The sequence below is a fragment of the Aedes aegypti genome, chromosome 3 (assembly GCF_002204515.2).
Source record: "Aedes aegypti strain LVP_AGWG chromosome 3, AaegL5.0 Primary Assembly, whole genome shotgun sequence".
Taxonomy (NCBI): domain Eukaryota; kingdom Metazoa; phylum Arthropoda; class Insecta; order Diptera; family Culicidae; genus Aedes; species Aedes aegypti.
Genome location: NC_035109.1, coordinates 10,445,963 through 10,464,624, shown reverse-complemented (window position 1 = coordinate 10,464,624; position 18,662 = coordinate 10,445,963). Strand labels below are relative to the sequence as shown.

General features: G+C 37.6%; 1 protein-coding gene across 4 annotated transcripts in view; it reads left to right on the top strand.

Moving 5' to 3' along the window:
* LOC5579027 (ATP-dependent Clp protease ATP-binding subunit clpX-like, mitochondrial) overlaps positions 1-18,662 on the top strand; it is a 146,510-nt gene that overhangs the window by 110,155 nt on the left and 17,693 nt on the right. For all 4 annotated transcript variants that reach the window (XM_001664158.2, XM_021853258.1, XM_021853260.1 and 1 more), the window contains exons 3-4: positions 14,860-15,823; positions 15,896-16,172. In XM_001664158.2, coding sequence (XP_001664208.1) covers positions 14,860-15,823; positions 15,896-16,172 — 1,241 coding nt within the window. The remainder of the gene's footprint in view (positions 1-14,859; positions 15,824-15,895; positions 16,173-18,662) is intronic.

Below are 18,662 nucleotides of genomic sequence, written 5' to 3'. Positions count from 1 at the left end.
ATTAACAAAAAAAAATAAGCTATTCGGCCCCGTAAAGCCTACGTGCGTTTGGGCCTGCCAAATAAATAGAATTGAAAAAAAAAAAAATACCAGTTATCCATCGATCATTCAGAAATGCTTGTTCAGCGTTTGTCTGCCAGGGACTTATAACGAGTAATAACTAAATTCTGGAAGAAAAGTTGAAGAAGTCCTTATTACTTATGATTACCGTAATTCCAAAAATAGCCGTTGTACAATGTTAATTCAACAGCATGTTTTGGTAAGGTTATTCATCTATTATTAAACTATAATAAAACTGATAGCTTGAATAAGTCTTACGTTCAAGACCATTTACAAACAATGTTCAACAATGATGTTTACATAGACCGCAGGCACGTAGACAATATTTAAACAACATTTGTACGATAATTTGTGCGATTATCTTATTATATCTTTAAATACTGCTCTTTATCTGCTGTTCTACATAATCTTGGTTAGAGCAGTAGAAAAGCATGCGCCTGTAAATCGGAAGGTCCTGAGTTCGAGCCTCGATATCCCATCAATGTTTGATTAATCGAAATTTAATAATGAAGTTCCAAATTCCTGGGCATCCAGATATGAGTATTTGATGAAGTGCGCATATAATTACCAATGTTTTTGCTGTTTCCATTATAAAATAAATGTTGAAGAAACATCGAACAAACTTTTTAATTCTATAAATAAATGTGATGTCTAATTCAGTTGAACAAAACACTTAAAAAAACTGTGTAGCATGTGTTGTTGTTGAACTAATGCTGAACAAAATCTACTATTTTGTACACTTGTTACCATGAGTAATAATGGCATCTACAACTTTTCTTCGACAATTTATAAATAACACGTCATGAAATCCTGTGAAACAAACGTCTAATAAGCATCTCTGGATGCTCGCTGTATACCTGGTGGATTAAATGTTGAATAAACCTTATTAAGTCTACTTATAATGTTACTACTGTTCAACAACCGAGGTAAGGTCATTGAATAAACATGTACTAAAATACGTTAATAAAATGGTTGTTGTTGAATAGATTCTCCATTTCTGGGCGAATATGACTTGAATAATAGTTTAATGTTAACTAAGTCAATCATTGAGCAACTAACAGCTTAATAAAAAAGTTCCGAGAAACTTTTCTTAAAGCAAAAATTGTTTCTTGGGTACTCACCGCATCGTTCTTCCACGTGTCATGTAGTAAACACTAGCCTGCTAGTTTATCTTTTTGGTCTTTTAGTGCTATTATTCGACCAATTAAGTGTGTCAGCTGTATAATGCTACCACGTAGAGCGAATTAAAGTGCTATTTGGTTACTTGGGATATACGAAAAAAACGCAAAAATCTCAAGTGAAAAATAGTTGTAGGGCGAGACATTTCGTAAAGCGTCTTTTCAGGAGATTGAGAAATTTCTTCAAAAATGTATTTGGAACCTATTGGTTGTGCGTAATGATGAAGAGTGTGTCAAGAAGAAGAAAAAGAAGAAGTATGGAGCCACATAGCCCTCTACCCATCATATAACTAAGTACTACAGGGAAATGAGAGTCATTGATGAAATTTCCTCTAAGTAAAAGGGATACTCGTGGATACTAATGACACTATCGACATTTACAACTACTGATGATGTATTTTGAATCCTAATAGGTTTCATCTGCCACCAGCTGCCACCCAAATAAATACACGGACCCCAAAAATGACTGATTTTTGCACTTACACGATTATAACACTAACACGATTATAATTATAATTGCTTTTCCTTGATCTTTAGAAGACTAGTGTCTTCTAGAGAATGATTCATTTTGACTGTTTACATAATTTTGTAGAACATTGTTGCTACCGGAAACTTCGTATTTTCAAAATATCGGAGAAAAACTAGTTTTAGGGGGTCGTTCATAAAATACTCCCGTATTTTGGAAATGCGGCTGAACACACACTAGGTGTCTTTGGCAAAGTTGTTTGTATTTGAATTATCTACAACTTTGCCAAAGACATCATATTTAAAGATCGTCATTTAAAAAAAAATATTTTCGCAGCGCCGCCCGTGGCAAAGTTGCGAACTAACATTTACCGTCAATATGTGCGCTATATTTTTAGAAAATTTTCGTCCGAAGACACCATCCCGAAAAAATCACGTTTGAAGGTGCTACAGAATTAAGTTCACGATTTCGGCCGATCGAAATACTGTGCGTCATTTACAGGATTTCTTACGCGCCATACAGATTATTTTTTTATTTTCATACAAAAAATCTTATTGTGAGGATATGGTGTATAAAAATTCCTAAAAGTATCTTACATAACTAATAGACAACACCAGCACATATAGTTTGTGTTCTATGGTGAGTTAAGCAAATAGATCACCATAAAATCTGGTAAATTAACATCGTAAGTTGGCTGAAATCGCCAAATTATGCATTTTCAACTGCCAATGTATCAAAAATTTGACGTGCTATGCTATTTTTGAAAACCGGAATAGATTCAGCAATGCTAAATTAAGTAAATAGCGGTATTGTGACGCCTAAGGATATTAGGTTTTGTTTACTATCTTTTCGAATAATGTTTACAATTACAGTGATACCTCCATGAGTCGATGTTCCATGACTCGATATCGACTCATGGAACCATACTAAAAACAAAATTTCATGGTTACTATGATGGTCCCTAGAAGCAGCTTTCCAAAGAATAGCTGTTCCATGACTCGATATTTCCATGAGTCGATGGTCCCTTCAATATCGACTCATGGAGGTTTCACTGTATTTGAAAAGTATATATAACTCAATTTATTCAGAAAGTCTTCCCATGGTCAGGGCTGAAGCAGTTTTTAGACACTTGATCTTTATTGTCATACAAGTCTCTATTTTAGTGGAAGGTCTCTAAAGTGTCTTTTTGTTACAGATAAAACCCGTAACCTCACGAGTTTTACGATATGATTGTTTCCAGAAATTCATTTATTTGAACGTTCAGTTGAAATGTAGATATTAGTGTAATAAGTGTTTATCTAGAAGAAAGGGTTTAATTTCACATAAATTCTGTCACAAATTTTACCTTAGTTTCTATTTTCTGCTTGTTTTGAATTTTTAATCCGTCCAGGATTTTTTTTTCACAATGTTTTGAAATTCATCCTTTTTTAGAAAGAAGTTAAATCTGAAATGCACCATCTTTTCGAGCAATAAAGTCTTATCCTGGGCAGATAAATGTTAAGAAACATTTCCAATAATTACTGCTGTTCTCTACATTCTAAATTTACCCAATATGTGCATTCGTAAATATCGATATAGAACGTATTTTCGTTTCTGGTCTATCTTATGACCAATACCTCTTATTTTTTGAAGTCACTTTCAGGTCACTTTTTTGGTCACTATTTGGTCACTATTTCGATCATTTTGGTCACTAAAGTCACTATTATTTTGCCCTCTGACTGCTACCAGCCCTGCGTATGTTTCTTTTTTGTCCCTGTACGGTCTCTTTTTTTTCAAGCATAAGATCGTCTAAAGTTCCTATTTCAACCCATATCCGCCCAGCGTCCTAAAAATTGGATAGAAGCCCTGAACGCCCAGCGTCCTATAATTAGGACAGTACTTGTAGTGAAAATATCTTGAAAATAAAGAGGTTTTTGCAGAAAACTGTCTTCTGTAAAGTTGATCACAAGGCTACTGTCTTACGATTGGTGAATGTTTTAATTCAGAATTCACTCATCAGATGGCGCACAGACTCCAACCAAAGTTGCATGGAGGAGAAATATTATATCTCAGTCCAGTGATTAGATACAAGGTTGGTGATTTCGACAAAGTTGATCAACTAACCGATACCGATTTATCTAAAACCTTAGTAGCTTGTAACACACTTAAAACCATTTCGTTTCCTTATATCTCAGCTTAGTGATGGGATTCAAACATGGTGTATTCGACTAAATCGGACAACTAATTGAGCTCTATTCACCAAAAATGTCGTTAGGCATAATAGTCGTTTGGCATAATGATTGACTTATAATGAATATCGGCCTTTTTGAAGCTTTTACCGAGATCAGCACCACCGAGCCCATAGCAAAAAAAAAAAAAAATCGTAGGTTAGAATATTTCGTTCAGATTAAGCTCTATCCCTGTTTGAACGTAACACTTGATAAAAATTACTTGGTAAAAAAAGGGAAAATTTATTCTTCAAAATATTAAAAGCTCTTATTCAAAGATCTATTATTGAAGCATAATGCAAAAAGAGCCTATATACGAGATCAGATTATTTTTCGTTTAAAATGTTTAAGGCTAACGCAAAAAAATCTTCTCACAGCATAACTCAAATGAATAACACATTTTTGAAAGGAAATATGTGTGGCAAAGCTTTTAAACGATTCAATATAAATTTTAATTTTGGAAGTGTGCAAAAACACTGTATATTATCGAAAGAAAGGAAAATTTGTGATTGAAATAATATTTTTTCCAACATATCTCGAAAGAAGATCATGTGTTTGCAAATAAAAAAAAATATGTTGAGCTTTTGCTGATTCTAAAGTAGAAATCATCCTAACAGTACGTTTTGCAGGAATTGATAAAACAGCAAAACATAACAATAATTAACATTTAGCTTAACTAAATAATAAAATTTAAAACAGTATAAATATAAAGAACAGCCTATTTTTAAAAGAGGGCAAAAATTATGATTAAACCAATAGAAGATTTTACGCCAAACATTGTTGCGGCATAATAAGACGTAAATACATCAAAAATTGTGTTCAGAATCATCGAAGTGATTGTACTATTTTTCCCCAAAATATCTGAATGCCAGTTCCTCGAATGACCCTCTTCCCCGAATGCCATTTCCCCGAATGCCATTTCCCCGAATGACCGGTTTCCCCGAAAAGTTGTGCAGTTTAAATTGGTGCTATAATAGTCTTCAGTGGCTGGATGGTGAACGAGAAAGAACGATAAGCAATCAAAAGAAGGAAGTATTCTGTCATTTTCGGCTATACACATGTTGGCAAAAATGCTGAAGACGGTAAAACTCGAAAGAACCACCAATTTAACAAAGAAGAAGAAGAATGCATATCAGATGGCCAGTTCGTTCACCACCCTGAAATGTATAAAGTTACGACAATTATGAGTGACAAAAACTTTTCGGGGAACTGGCATTCGAGGAACTGGCGTTCGGAGTAACGACATTCGGGAAAAAAGTAGCACAACCCATCGAAGTAACTGCAGTAATCGATTTTTTTTGGCTGACAACTTGAGCAGATAAATGTTATTGATTGCCTCCTTTTTGTCAGTAGGGAACAGAAAAAATATAGTTCCAAAGAATAGCCTATGTATAAAAGAAGGTGAAATTTATTTAATTTTTAAATCTACAGTTTTTATACCTATAATTATGGTTACATCATATTTAGAAAAACATAGAATGTTTGAAAGAAGGGTAAATTTGTGCTAAATATATCAAAATCTTCAGCGCAAAAAATTATTCCTATAGCGGAACTCAAAAGACGAATTAATATTTGAAAGAAGGGTAATTTCTGGATAAATAATAAAATACTATTGGCAAAAACTTTCCTAATATGCTTAAGTTTATTCAAGAGCATATGATTGTTGAATAAAGTGACATTTTGTGTCAATTGACTCCACAACAAGTCTGATGTCATCAGAAAGATTCAATAGTTCAAAAAAAAAACGCAAAAACGAATGCCATCTTAAGAAATTCTTGATTTTAGACTATTATGTCAAACGGCTTTATGCCAAATGACCTACCACCGGTTAATAGACAACCCCTGATTAGATACAAAATTGGTTTAATCAAATAAATGAGATCTATTGGCAACAAATATTTTAGTTCGTAAATCAATTCCAAAATGGCACCACTCACCATCTTATTAGTAGGGAATTGACACCATATATATGCAAAACACCAAGCAAACAATCGATCAGAAATTCGTCTTGACCAAAACAATAAACACTTACTATCGAATGGAGCAAAAATAGGCTATTTTGAGCGCACGTGACCTCGTTATAATTATTGTATGATCCATAACTCCATTTATGAATTTTTTTGAACGCTAATAAAATCAAACAAATGTTTTTTGGTACTAACTATTCTGATAGTGTCAAATATATGTTTGGATCGCTGTCAGATTTAGCATCTGACACCGTGTTGGTTCAGTCAAAACATTCTGATAAAATGTTATCTCTATTAGCACGTATGTTTGGTAATATCTTTTCGATGACTTTTCTGAACTGTCTGCAGAGTAACTAATAATGTATGTTTGTGTGTTTTCACACAAAATTTAGCCATGTTCATTCCCCTCTGCCTATATCACTCTTTTTGTATGGACTTCAATTTTTAATATGGCTCGTCAGGTTTCGCTAAAACCCATTTCCTCCCCCTGAGAGCGTGACGTGATTTATGATCCCTCACATGATTTTTTTTTCCAACTTCCTTATACTACAATTGACCGACTAGCATAAAAGTGACAGACTAGACTAGATACAGACGACACACTTTTAAACCTTATTTTTTAATCCCCACCATACACATGTTTTTTTTCTGGTGAAATAAGGTCAAATTTATAGAAATACAACTGTTAATAACAAATACGGAGAGGAACTCTAATTGTGAGATATATTGGACGTTAATGTGTTAAAGTTAAAGGCATTTAGCCGCTACCAGCTCTGTATATGTACTTCCGACTCTATTACACTACCACTACACTATGGGCGGCTTCCATACAGACTGGCGGCCAAAAATATTTTTTCCATCTCATGTCGTATTTATGAGTTTTATGATACAAATTTGATGTTTTATTTTCAAAAACAAGTTTTCGAGACTAACTTTTGAATAGGGCCTATAGCGAAATATTAAACTTTGTTACTTATAATGCATATAAGCCATTTATGCGATTAACGCTGTGAAAACCATTATAAATATTAAAACTTACATAGAAATGATGATATGAATGATTTAGCGAAATTTAGTTATTTTCTGAATTAGTTTTTAGCTGTTTTCAATAGAAAACGGTTAGAAATATTGGAAAAATTCAAAAAGCCTTATATTAAAAAAGTGCAAATTTGTGCAGCTAAATTCTTCACGATCCTTTATTTTACATCTCAAAGTACCCTTGGAACTGAATTTAAGCCTGGGACAACTTGGGACAAAAAAGTACTCGATGTGTTAACTATAAGCTTATTCGATTTTTTTAACCGCTTTATTAAAAAACATCGTAAAAGCCACTATTTCGAAGCTTTTTTTTATTGTTTCTAGGAAGCCTTTTTTGTAAGCTTTCAAATGGTGTAAACACATTTTACGTAAGTATTATAAAAAAAAGTTTTATTCATCTGAGTAAACCATAGTTTTTATTAATAAAAACAAGTTTTTCTCCATAGGCTCAACTTTGGCACCTCATATCTGAGTGTGCAATGCAAATCATGCCCTAATATTTAGGGGATTTCTCAGCAGACATGTTTACAATGAAATGGCGAACAAGAATTGAAATTTGGGGCACATCACTTTTTTGATTATTGGCCACCTGATAAGCCATAGTGCACTACCCACTACCCCGAATGCCACTACCCTGAACGCCATTACCCCGAATGGGTCATAACGATAAATCTCTGAGTACAATGACACATTCATGGCGTTAATCATCGCAACTTTACAGAACGTCATGAGCGAGTTGTGTTTGATCCTTCGACCTTGACGCTTGCTCCTACGGGGGCCGGCAATGAGGGCAGGATCAAACATGTCGCGCGTCGGTCGAGTGAAAGTGAAAAAGTGGCGTGATCGTTTAGTTGTGTTTGATCCTTCGACCTTGACGCTTGCTCCTACGGGAGCCGGCGATGAGGGCAGGATCAAACATGTCGCGCGATCGGTCGGGTAAAGTGAAAAAGTGGCGCGTTCGATTAGTTCTTTTTGATCTTTCGAAGTTGACACTTGCTCCTGGGCAGTGCAGCAAGAAAGCCCGAGCAGTCGTCAGTTGTTTTCCCTCTCGGGTCGTGCGCCTATTTTCTCTGAGTGCTTTTATATAGCCGATCAAATGAGTGAAGCTGAAAGTGGATTGTTGCTGCTCAAGGATGACGGATCAATTGGTGAGCTCGTTTCATGCTACTATTTCTAATCTATAAAATATGTATGACTGCACCTTTAATCGTTACAACGGTGAGACGTAAATATGATTTTTCAACAAACTATGAAAGGTTCGTCACTGTGAGTGTCGACATAAACTCTGATTCATAAATTATTAATGTCTAATTTTTTTTTTCAAAACACCTTTTTCCTTTCACCTTTATTTTTGTAATTAAAAAAAAAACTTTGAATGGTTCGACACTACGAGTGTAGACTTGCGAAAGGTTCACTTTATTCAACAAACTTTGAAAGGTTCGTCACGTCAAGTGTCGGCATAATTTTTCTCTACATACACTGCCCACACTATTATGGGTCACCTTGTCACGATTATTAGTCACTCTATTCTACATGCAATTCAAACGGGAATGACCCATAATAGTGGGTGACCCATGATAGTGTAACCACTGTAGATATTGTTCATATCAAATGAAAAAATAATATTTACATATAAGCATGTTTATATCTCACCAATAATTATTTATCATGGTCTAATCGCTTATCAAAGTGAATCCTGTGACCCAACGATCCTCCCCATTAACAAACATCCCTCCCAGTAACCTTTGTGGAGATGCAGAGGCAAACACGGTCTCCAAATAGCAAAGGTTACACACTAACATTCCTTCCCCCAATCCCACCTGACTGCAAGGACGTGGCCGGCGCCGTTATTGACCATGTATAAATAGAGGCACTGAATTATGCACACTGAAGAAGATTATGGCCAATCCCAGCCGATCTTCTAGTTGATTCTTTGTGCATTTTCACTGACTCCGGTCAATCACGGAATAGCAACCATTGATATGTGTAGTCAGTCTAAGCTAAGCTAAGCTAAGCTAAGCAACTTTACAGAACGTCATGAGCATGTACCAAACTCCTTTTCTTCATGCAATCCCTTCTTGATCGCAACAAAGAAACATTTTCAGACCACTCGTTAAATGCAAACGATTTCATTAGAAAACTTCCATAGCACGTAAGCACACATTGTTATTGAAATTCACCGTTCAAGTTGGTGGCGTGTTGTAATCCATCCTAAGGTAAATGATCAAGGTCACACAGCTTAAGGTGTCTCAAATCTCCATTAAAACCGTTCCAGTACAAAGACGTACCGCCCGTCTATCATCATTGTGCGATGATCTCTTTTTGACATGGCATAGGTTAGCGTCACCTACCTTTCTGAGTGTCAGTCGATGTCAATAAAGTTTACCAAACTCGCCGAGTCCAAATGCACAAGTATCTCGGCAAAGTAGCTTCTACGCGGGGTTGATGATCACTTATTATTTTGGCGCGCGGCAAACACTCGACTGCCACCTTTGTAACCCAAATGAGGACCAGCTGCTGCCCGAAATGCGCTTTGGTAATTTGGGTCGGCACTTGATGACGAACGGCTTTGAAAGTCGAATATGATCGTTTTTGATGCAATTTTTTTCCTCGGATAGACATGGTGCGACAATCTTGCATAATCCTTTCAAAGAGACAATTGTAAGGTGTCGGATAATCTGCTAAGCTAAGTTTAGCAGTTTTAGATCGATGGGTTCAATTAACTTTTCGAAGGTTCGCTTTTGATCAGTTGCCTCAGGCGGGGAAGGCCTCGTTATTGCCTTTTGGTAGAAATTTCAGGCGATCGCGCAAGCCCCGTGCAAAGTTGCTCATTCATACAGTAGGAGGAAACAAATTACCTTCCAATCAGCTGTTGCGTTTCGTTTTGTTCTTTGATTTCTTGTGCGAAGGTCAGCTTACTGGTGGTTGGACTATACCAGTGGTGCGCAAGCTGAAGTCAAGTACGGGCCATTTTTTTGTTCAGTTGGTCACATGAACAAAATAAAGAAGTTATAACACAAGTATATACTAATGTCATGCTTATATAATAAAAATAATTAAGTTGGTTTAACACAAGAATATTCTAATAATATCGATGAAATAAATACGAAAACACAAAAAATGATCTGTAAAATCACAGTGGATTCTGGAATTATCCAACAGATAGAAATCTTGAGCATCATCAGTAAAAACCTACACACTAAGAAAAAATCATTGAAATTTGCGTCATATGTACCTGACATATTAAAGCAAGGAAAATTACTTAAATTCAGGTTAGAAATGACGTTATTTCTTGTCATTTTGAACTAAATATTGTACGGATCACAACAATTTTTAGGTACATTAGACGTATTTTCATGTTCAACTACCACTGTATTTTGTTTATTATGAAATTTACGTCATATGTAATATTAGTTTTTTTTTTCTTAGTGTGTAGCGGAATTCGGCAATTCCTAGGGGAATCCTGGATTACAGTATCGTGATTATGGGGCCCAGATAGCCATAGTGGTAAACGCGAAGCTATTCAGCAAAACCAAGCTGAGGGTCGTGAGTTCGAATCCCATCGGTCGAGGATCTTTCCGAGTTGTAAATTTTCTGGACTTCCGAGGGCATAAAGTATCATTGTACCTGCCACACGATGTACGCATGCAAAAATGATCATTGGCTCAGTAAGCTCTCAGGTAATAACTGTGGAAGTGCTCATAAGAACACTAAGCTGAGAAGCAGGCTCTGTCCCAGTGGGAACGTAACGTCAGAAAGAAGAAGAATAAGTATCGTGATTGTGAGAATTTTCACCAGAATCTTGGAAACTTCCAAAGTGATCCCAATTGAATGTGAGATTGTTAGTAAACTCCTGAAATTCTAAGTAAAATCCTAGAAATTTTAAATTTAACTTTAACCGGTTCTGGAAAATTTCCTGAGAGATCCGAGTAGAATCTTGAGATTATTACCTCTTTTTAACGTATTTGAACCTTCTGAGCAGAATCTGAATGAAGAGAATCGAAAAAGTAGATTTAAAAACCTTGTACATTTGAATTTCGCCCTAATTTCTTATCTTTGAAAGATGCGTCGACATAGAAATCTTGAGAATTATCAGTGGAATCTTGAAGACTCGAAGCGGAATCTGAAAATCAGAATTGTACTCTAGAGCATAGCTTCCCAAACTTTTGGTCGGGACCGCCTGGCAAAAGATAAAAGTTCTGAGGTCCCGAAGTTTGCCGGGACCACTAGTCTAAGTGTAAAAATAGAAGCAAATAGAATAGTAATGAGTACAAACAATAAAGCTAGCTGAACTAACTGTAAACAATGTGGGTGTAAGTAAACAAAAAGTATCATTGAACTGATAACAGTGATTTTTCTCCAGGAAATCCTGAGGATGCACAGATATCCGAATTATACTCGAAGCTTAAGTCAAACATTTGAAATTTAGAAACATTGAAAACCATAGTCTTGTTTTACAGGAATCTTCAATATAACCGTTTTTTATTTGGTGGTTTGTAAAAAAAACTTGATGATAATAAACCTTCGAGCTGTTTACTGCCCATAAATGCATGTCAGTCCCACGTTTGCTGGATTACCTATTCACATGGGACAATTATGCGTTTATGGGCAGTTTAGTGGAATACCTATAAGTAAATGAAAACCCGATTTTAGTACTATACCAAATCGAGTCTAGTACACGACACTGAAGACGGCTTTACAGTTGAGGTCTAAATAAACGTCCCCAGTAACACACATGTCATAATTGTGTATTATCAACTAATATATGACCAAAACTAGTCATGTATAAGTTGATAATACACAATTATAACATGTGTGTTGCTCGGGGTATCTGTCGAAGGATACAAACTATAGTCGAATTAAATAGTATAGAACTAAATTAGATTTTTCATTTACTTATAAACGTGCCGTTGGTGGTTCGTGTATCTGGAAAGTTTGGGAACTTATGCTCTAGAGACTCCTAGCACGAAACTGAAAATTTCGAAAGGAATCTTGGGAATTCTAAGCGGGATTCAAGCGGAATCTGGAAATTCCCACTGAGGTCAACTAACCCAGTGACTAATCTGTGAATTATCAGGTGTATCCTGTGGATCATAGCGAGATTCCTAGCAGGAACCTGATGAACCCTAGCGGGCTTTTGAAGTTTCGTAACGGGATCCTGACGGTTCTCAGCAGAGTCTTTCAGATTCATGATACCAATGTTTGGTTTTTCATAACATAATGATATCAGTTTTCGATCACCATTTTCTAAATCTAAAACTGATTTCCAAATTCGATATTATTTCAATATTCCTTAATACCAAAAAAAGATTTTAGCGTTACTATGATGGTCCAAAGATAAGGGACCGTCCATTAATTACGTAAGGGTTTAAGGGGGGAGGGTGTTCGGGATTTCTTTTTTATTTTGATACAAAAAATCTTACCAGGGAGGAAGGAGGATCTGAAAAACCCCGAAAATTGTTTTACGTAACTAATAGACTAACTAATCTGTTTCATAACTCGGTATTTCACTGCTCATGTTTGCATGTTCGACGTAACCACCAGCACTATCAAAGCTGGGAAAATGCGGTTTTGTGTTTCCGGCTACATTCTTGAATCTGTTAGCAATTTCAGTAAATTAATGCATTTGCTGAAGATTGAAATTCAAAAATTGATTGGACTATACGCATCAATTTACGTAAACGCCAGGTCACTGTCACTGTAAACGTCATTGTCACTGTCATAGCAAACTGGTTTATACGCTAAACTATCTAAACAAACAATAGATAGAACGTATGCTTGTTCCGATAAGTTGGTGTATCTACTCATGTCAGTCCGTTTTCCTCTAATAATATAAATATTTTCGAAAAAAAAGTGCTGTTCGCAAATCCAACGAGTATATTATTAGATAACGAATGCATAGCTATGAAAAACGCATTTTGGTCCGATTGGCGCTTCCGTCGACTATGCGAATATGAGCAGTTCGATGGTATTCTCAATACCGGCTCATGAAGGTTAGACTGTTTGAATGCACTCTATACTATGTTTCTCTCAATCAACTTTACTGTTACTCCAAGGGAAGTCCCTCAAATTAATACCATCTATAAGATCTATTACAAGAAGAGTTTTTCAACAATCAATATCCAACTGATAATTGATATTGTTATTAATCCTTTAATACGTACCCCAAGCTTCGTTCTATACCTTCACCTATTATTCAGCTTGAAAACTCATCAAAACAATATGTTTAACAGGTGTTCAAATTTACCCTCAAAGGTGTATTATGTTTCTACTCTTTATTAAAAAAGAAAAATAATATGATTTGCCAACTACAAAAAAAAAGATAATTTGTCTAATAGCGAAGCATTATTGGATATGTTCGCTTCACGAAACACCTCACGAGTATAAACCAACGCAAAACAATCATGACAGACAGGTGTGTTCACACTCGGCTGCTCGTGAGAACATACCAAAAGTAATAGCAAAAAGTTCGCGAACATTGACTCGCGAGTAACCGAACGAGGTGTGATTTATTATGGTTTGACAGACAAATAAAATCGACATAATACTACCAGTTTGTAGTCAAAAACCCTTGAAAACCAGAAATTTCAGCTTTTTTTCCTAAAAGCGCCATTGACTCTGAACAGCTCCGAACACGTTCACGAATCACTTTAGCTTCGTTTACTCTCGAGCAGTACAGATGCAAGTACATCACCATTCTGATGCTCGCGAGCATTTTGTTTTGTCGTTGTTCCGGTTCTGCAGAGATGTTCGCCACTTTCATCACTATCACTAAAAGCGAAGTTGAATATTGATTACTAAACCTTGATATTTACTGATAATCTAAGAGAGCCGAAGGAGATGCAAAGTTTTGAAAGAGACTGTGTGGTCGCAAAGGACTTCGATTTCAGGTGTGGCGACTATGCTGCAGTATCGTTACCCGTTCTGTGGCGTAGTTGGTTAACGCACCTTTCTAGCGTACTGGGGTGTCGCGGGATCGAAGCCCACCCGAATGATTCCATTTTTTTTTTTCAAAATTTGCGTCTCAACTTGTCCAAATTGACCAAATTCAGGTTTTTATAATTACCAATTAATTGGTGAGCCGTAACAGTCACAACACCTAGTCACCTAGTTGTGTTGATAATCTTAATTTGCTTGACAATCTTGAAGATTACATAATAAATACATATCACCATTGTGAATTCGTTTTCTAATTTGAACATCATACCGAGTTATGGAACAGATCGGGGCCTTCCTTATTCGAGTGGTTAGAGTCCGCGGCTACAAAGCACAGCCATGCTGAAGGTGTCTGTGTTCGATTCCCGGTCGGTCCAGGATCTTTTCGTAATGGAAATTTCCTTGACTCACTTGGGCATAGAGTATCGTCGTACCTGCCATACGATATACGAATGCAAAAACGGCAACTTTGGTAAAGAAAGCTTTCAGTTAATAACTGTGGAAGAGCTCATAAGAATACTAAGCTGAGAAGCAGGCTCTATCCCAGTGAGGACGTAATGCCAAGAAGAAGAATACGCAGCTGACCTATGTTTGTATGTATTTTCTTCCATGTTCCACGGGCCGCATGTATGAGCCTCAAGGGTAACATGCGGCCCGCGACCCGCAGTTCGAGCATCACTAGACTATACGATCGCGTTGGATGGGGCCCAATAAAAGCCAACAATCGGGTACCTAGTGGCGCTGATCAGGTGCCTATAAACCTGGTCGGTGCGTGTGATTGCTCGATTGATTTATGTTTGCTTCTTCTATGATCGATCTACTAGGCTACTATACAAATTCCGCCGGCGTTTGCGTAGTCGAGAATAGGCACAACAGTGTAGAAAACCCCAACCAGGCCATAAAAAACATGTCCGTCCGGTGATGTTGCAGTTTCTATTGTACAATTGCAGAACAGAATTTTCGCTCCGTTCCGTTTCTAATGATATTTCACTATTGCACGCTTTCAGGTCTGCTCTGTCTGCTAGCATCACACCAGCACAACCATCAGCACTGTGCTTACTCAGATCACACCCAATGTTGTAGTAAAGCGGGAAGTGCTTCCCACCCCACAGGACACAACCATCAGCAGCTGCGGCGGTTCCACGTTTCGTCTACGTGCGAAAAATCTTCCAAGGATGGTTCAAATACCCCCGGTGGTTCCGGTTCGGGTGGCTCGTCAGCGTCCAGTTCCGGTGGCAGTGGCAAGGACGGTAATGGTAAAGAACCACCAAACAAGAAGAACGTCCTATCCTGCCCAAAGTGTGGTGATCCATGTACCCACGTAGAAACCTTCGTCAGTTCTACGCGGTTCGTAAAATGTGAAAAGTGTCACCACTTCTTCGTGGTGTTGAGCGAAGTGGACTCCAAGAAGACTATCAAGGACACAGAAGCCAAGGGTCAACGGAAACCTCCGCCACCACCGAAGAAAATCATGGAATACCTCGACAGGCACGTGGTTGGCCAGGAGCTGGCCAAAAAAGTCCTTTCGGTGGCTGTGTACAATCACTACAAACGTATCTACCACAATCTGCCCCCACCGGCGAGCAGCGGAGGTCAAGCGGGCGCTCAGCAAATAGATGCAATGTCCCGTAGTGGTGATCTACTACATATCTCCGGTATTGGCCACACCATGATGAGTTCGGCCCCCTCGGAAGTCCCCCGTCCACCGCTGGCTTCGTCGAATGCTTCGCAGGCACATCACCCCGGCTCGGAACTGCTTGATAAGAAAACCCACGAACTCAAATTGGAAAAGAGCAACATTCTAATGCTGGGCCCGACTGGTTCGGGTAAAACTCTCCTAGCGCAGACCATCGCCAAGTGTCTGGATGTTCCGTTTGCAATTTGTGATTGTACCACGCTGACACAGGCGGGTTACGTCGGTGAGGACATCGAAAGTGTCATCGCCAAACTGCTGCAGGATGCCAACTACAGGTAATCTTGTTTGGAAAAACCAAAACCTCTCTCATTAATAATTCTAACAATTAATTTGCTTCTTATTTTTAGCGTCGAGCGTGCACAAACCGGTATTGTGTTCTTGGACGAGGTCGACAAGATCGGTGCCGTCCCCGGAATCCACCAGCTGCGGGATGTCGGCGGCGAGGGCGTCCAGCAGGGTATGCTGAAAATGTTGGAGGGTACCATTGTGAATGTGCCGGAGCGAAACTCGCCACGGAAGCTGCGGGGCGAGACCGTCCAAGTGGACACCACAAACATTCTGTTTGTGGCATCCGGTGCGTACACGGGACTGGATCGGTTGATCGCCCGGAGGCTGAACGAGAAGGTAAGTTGAAGAAATGAACCGGAGATTATTTTTGATTCCCAGCGGAATTGGATTTCGTCACCAAATGCTGTTAATTGGCAGTTACCTATTTACTCTTGGTGCGACATGATGTGTCCTTTATATAGGATTGATTATTTTAAGATTGCGGTGAAGAAGAATTCACTCATTCAATTCTTGGTTAAATTTAGATAGATATCCCAAAAAATAGATTATTTAGAACAAAACTGAGACTGTACAAGCCCTTTTTAATTTTTATGGGAATTAATATGGAAAAATCAAGTACTCTATTCCATTTCATTGGTAATTCCTCAATTCTTCCATACAGGAATTTATCTAGTTCTCCCTTCATAGTATTCCAGGGTGGCCATCCATCCGGGAAATCCGGGAAAACCGGGAAAAACCCGGGAATTACAAATGAGCGGGAAAAATACGGGAAATACCCGGGAATTTGAAGAACACCCCGGGAAAAAATGTATTTTAAACGTAAGACTACCGGTTTCTTTAAATTTCAAGCACTGTGGGCGAAATTTTCCCCAGAAGATGCACTCGTACTCCCACTATCACTATCTTTTGGTGGTTTGGTAGAAAGATAGTTATCAATTAAGATCTAATAAACATTTCTAGTAGGGTACTTAGTGATTCATGACAAGGTTCTTGGCAAAATTTTCGTTTGATTTCTATTCAAATTCATGGCAAATTTTTAATGAAATCTTTGCTGGAATCCTAACGGGAATCGAATCGATAATTGACCAGTTTCTTGAAAGATCTTTCTGAAAGATCACTAAAACTATTATTAGTAGATTGCTAATAAGGCTTTTAGTGGATTTTAGAAAAGATCCTTGAATGATTCTGCTTGAAATTTTCTAGTAGATTCGTAGTTATTAATAAAAAGCTAAGCGAAAAAGTACATGCCTTATTTTTTGAGAGATCTTATGAAATCTTGGACAGATTCATGAAAAGTTCCGTTTGGGGGATTTCTGGGATTATTTATGAAATTGATTCTTTCTTTTCTGGATAAGGTACTAGTTTGACTATGACACAGTTCTTATGTGGTGCCCTTGACGAGATTTTGTATGGATTTTTGCTGGGTTGGTAGGCTTCAGGCCTGGTAGCGAGTCCCTTTGCAACAAAAAGTCACTAAATTCCCTTTTTTTTTGTAAAAATGATCACCAAAGTTACTATTTTTGTGATTGAATGATAAATCAACGATTGTCATTGATCGATACGCTTCATAAACTCAAACAGCAGAATAGTGATGTTTTACTGGTTTTTACTATTCTAATGAAAACATTTTTAATCAATATATCAAAGTGTCTGGAGGCGGGGTTGGTGGTCTGATGGCTACCGCTTCTGCTTCATATGCAGAAGGTCATGGGTTCAATCCCAGGCCCGTCTCTTTCCTCGTACTTTGTAGTTGTATATCTCTCACATGCTTCTATCTTCCATTCTAAATATATCACACTCAAACTATTCGTTCATAGCAAACGCTAGAACCAGAGACGGACAAGAAACCGTTTCCCTAACGCTTCCTACTTCCACGCGCACGCCTTTCTTACGCCTGATACATAGGCAGTCTGCTAACCACAAAAGCAAACCTCTCTGCCATGCCTTTGCCCATACACTCCCGCATGAACTGGCGTGGATGCAGTGGAATATACGGTCTACGTGGGAGTCAGTTCAATGCAACATCAATTCCTCCCCCTTCCCCTCATTGGTCAGCATTCTGACGTGGCAGGTGCCATTGTTGCCTAAAAATAGAAGATCATCAGCACTTATACACTGAGGATGCCTGTTAGTCCCAAGCAGTCATTCGGTTGGTTCCTTGTGTAAGTGCAGCTGATCTGGCGATACTGGAGTGCATCTACGGGCGGCCAATCAAGCTCTCTCAAGCTCTCAAGCTCTCAATATATCAAAGTGTCTGGAGAGATAAATAGTGCACAGACATTTCTGATAGAATATCTGGAATTTGACAACGAAGTTCTGATAAAGTTTTAAAATGTCAGCCTAATTCCTGACAGACCAACGGAGTTTATTTAGATAGATTTCTGGAGAAATCTAGGAAGAATAGCCTAAAGGGATCTTTGGCCTACCTTTTGGAAGCAATTCAACAAAGAAGCCTGAAACATTTCTGAAATTTCAACCAACAATTTTTTATCATATATGTAAGAAACTTGTTAAGAAATTATTTCTATAATAATTTACCAAGAAACTAGATCAGTAATATATTAAAAAAATAGATTCAAAATTTGTACAAGAAATTTCAACAAATCCGCCAGGCATTCATTCGCGGATATAAAAGGCTTGATCTCTACGATTCCGAACGACTATTTCTGTTCCAAATACTCGCCTTCGAATAAAAATAGTTATTGTTTAAACACACATGGTTGCATTGGCTAATTGTTTTGAAATCAGTTTGAAATAAGTGTTAATAATTAGTTCTTGATGCTTTACTAGCAGCTTCATTTTTTTACAAAAAGGAAAATTCACATC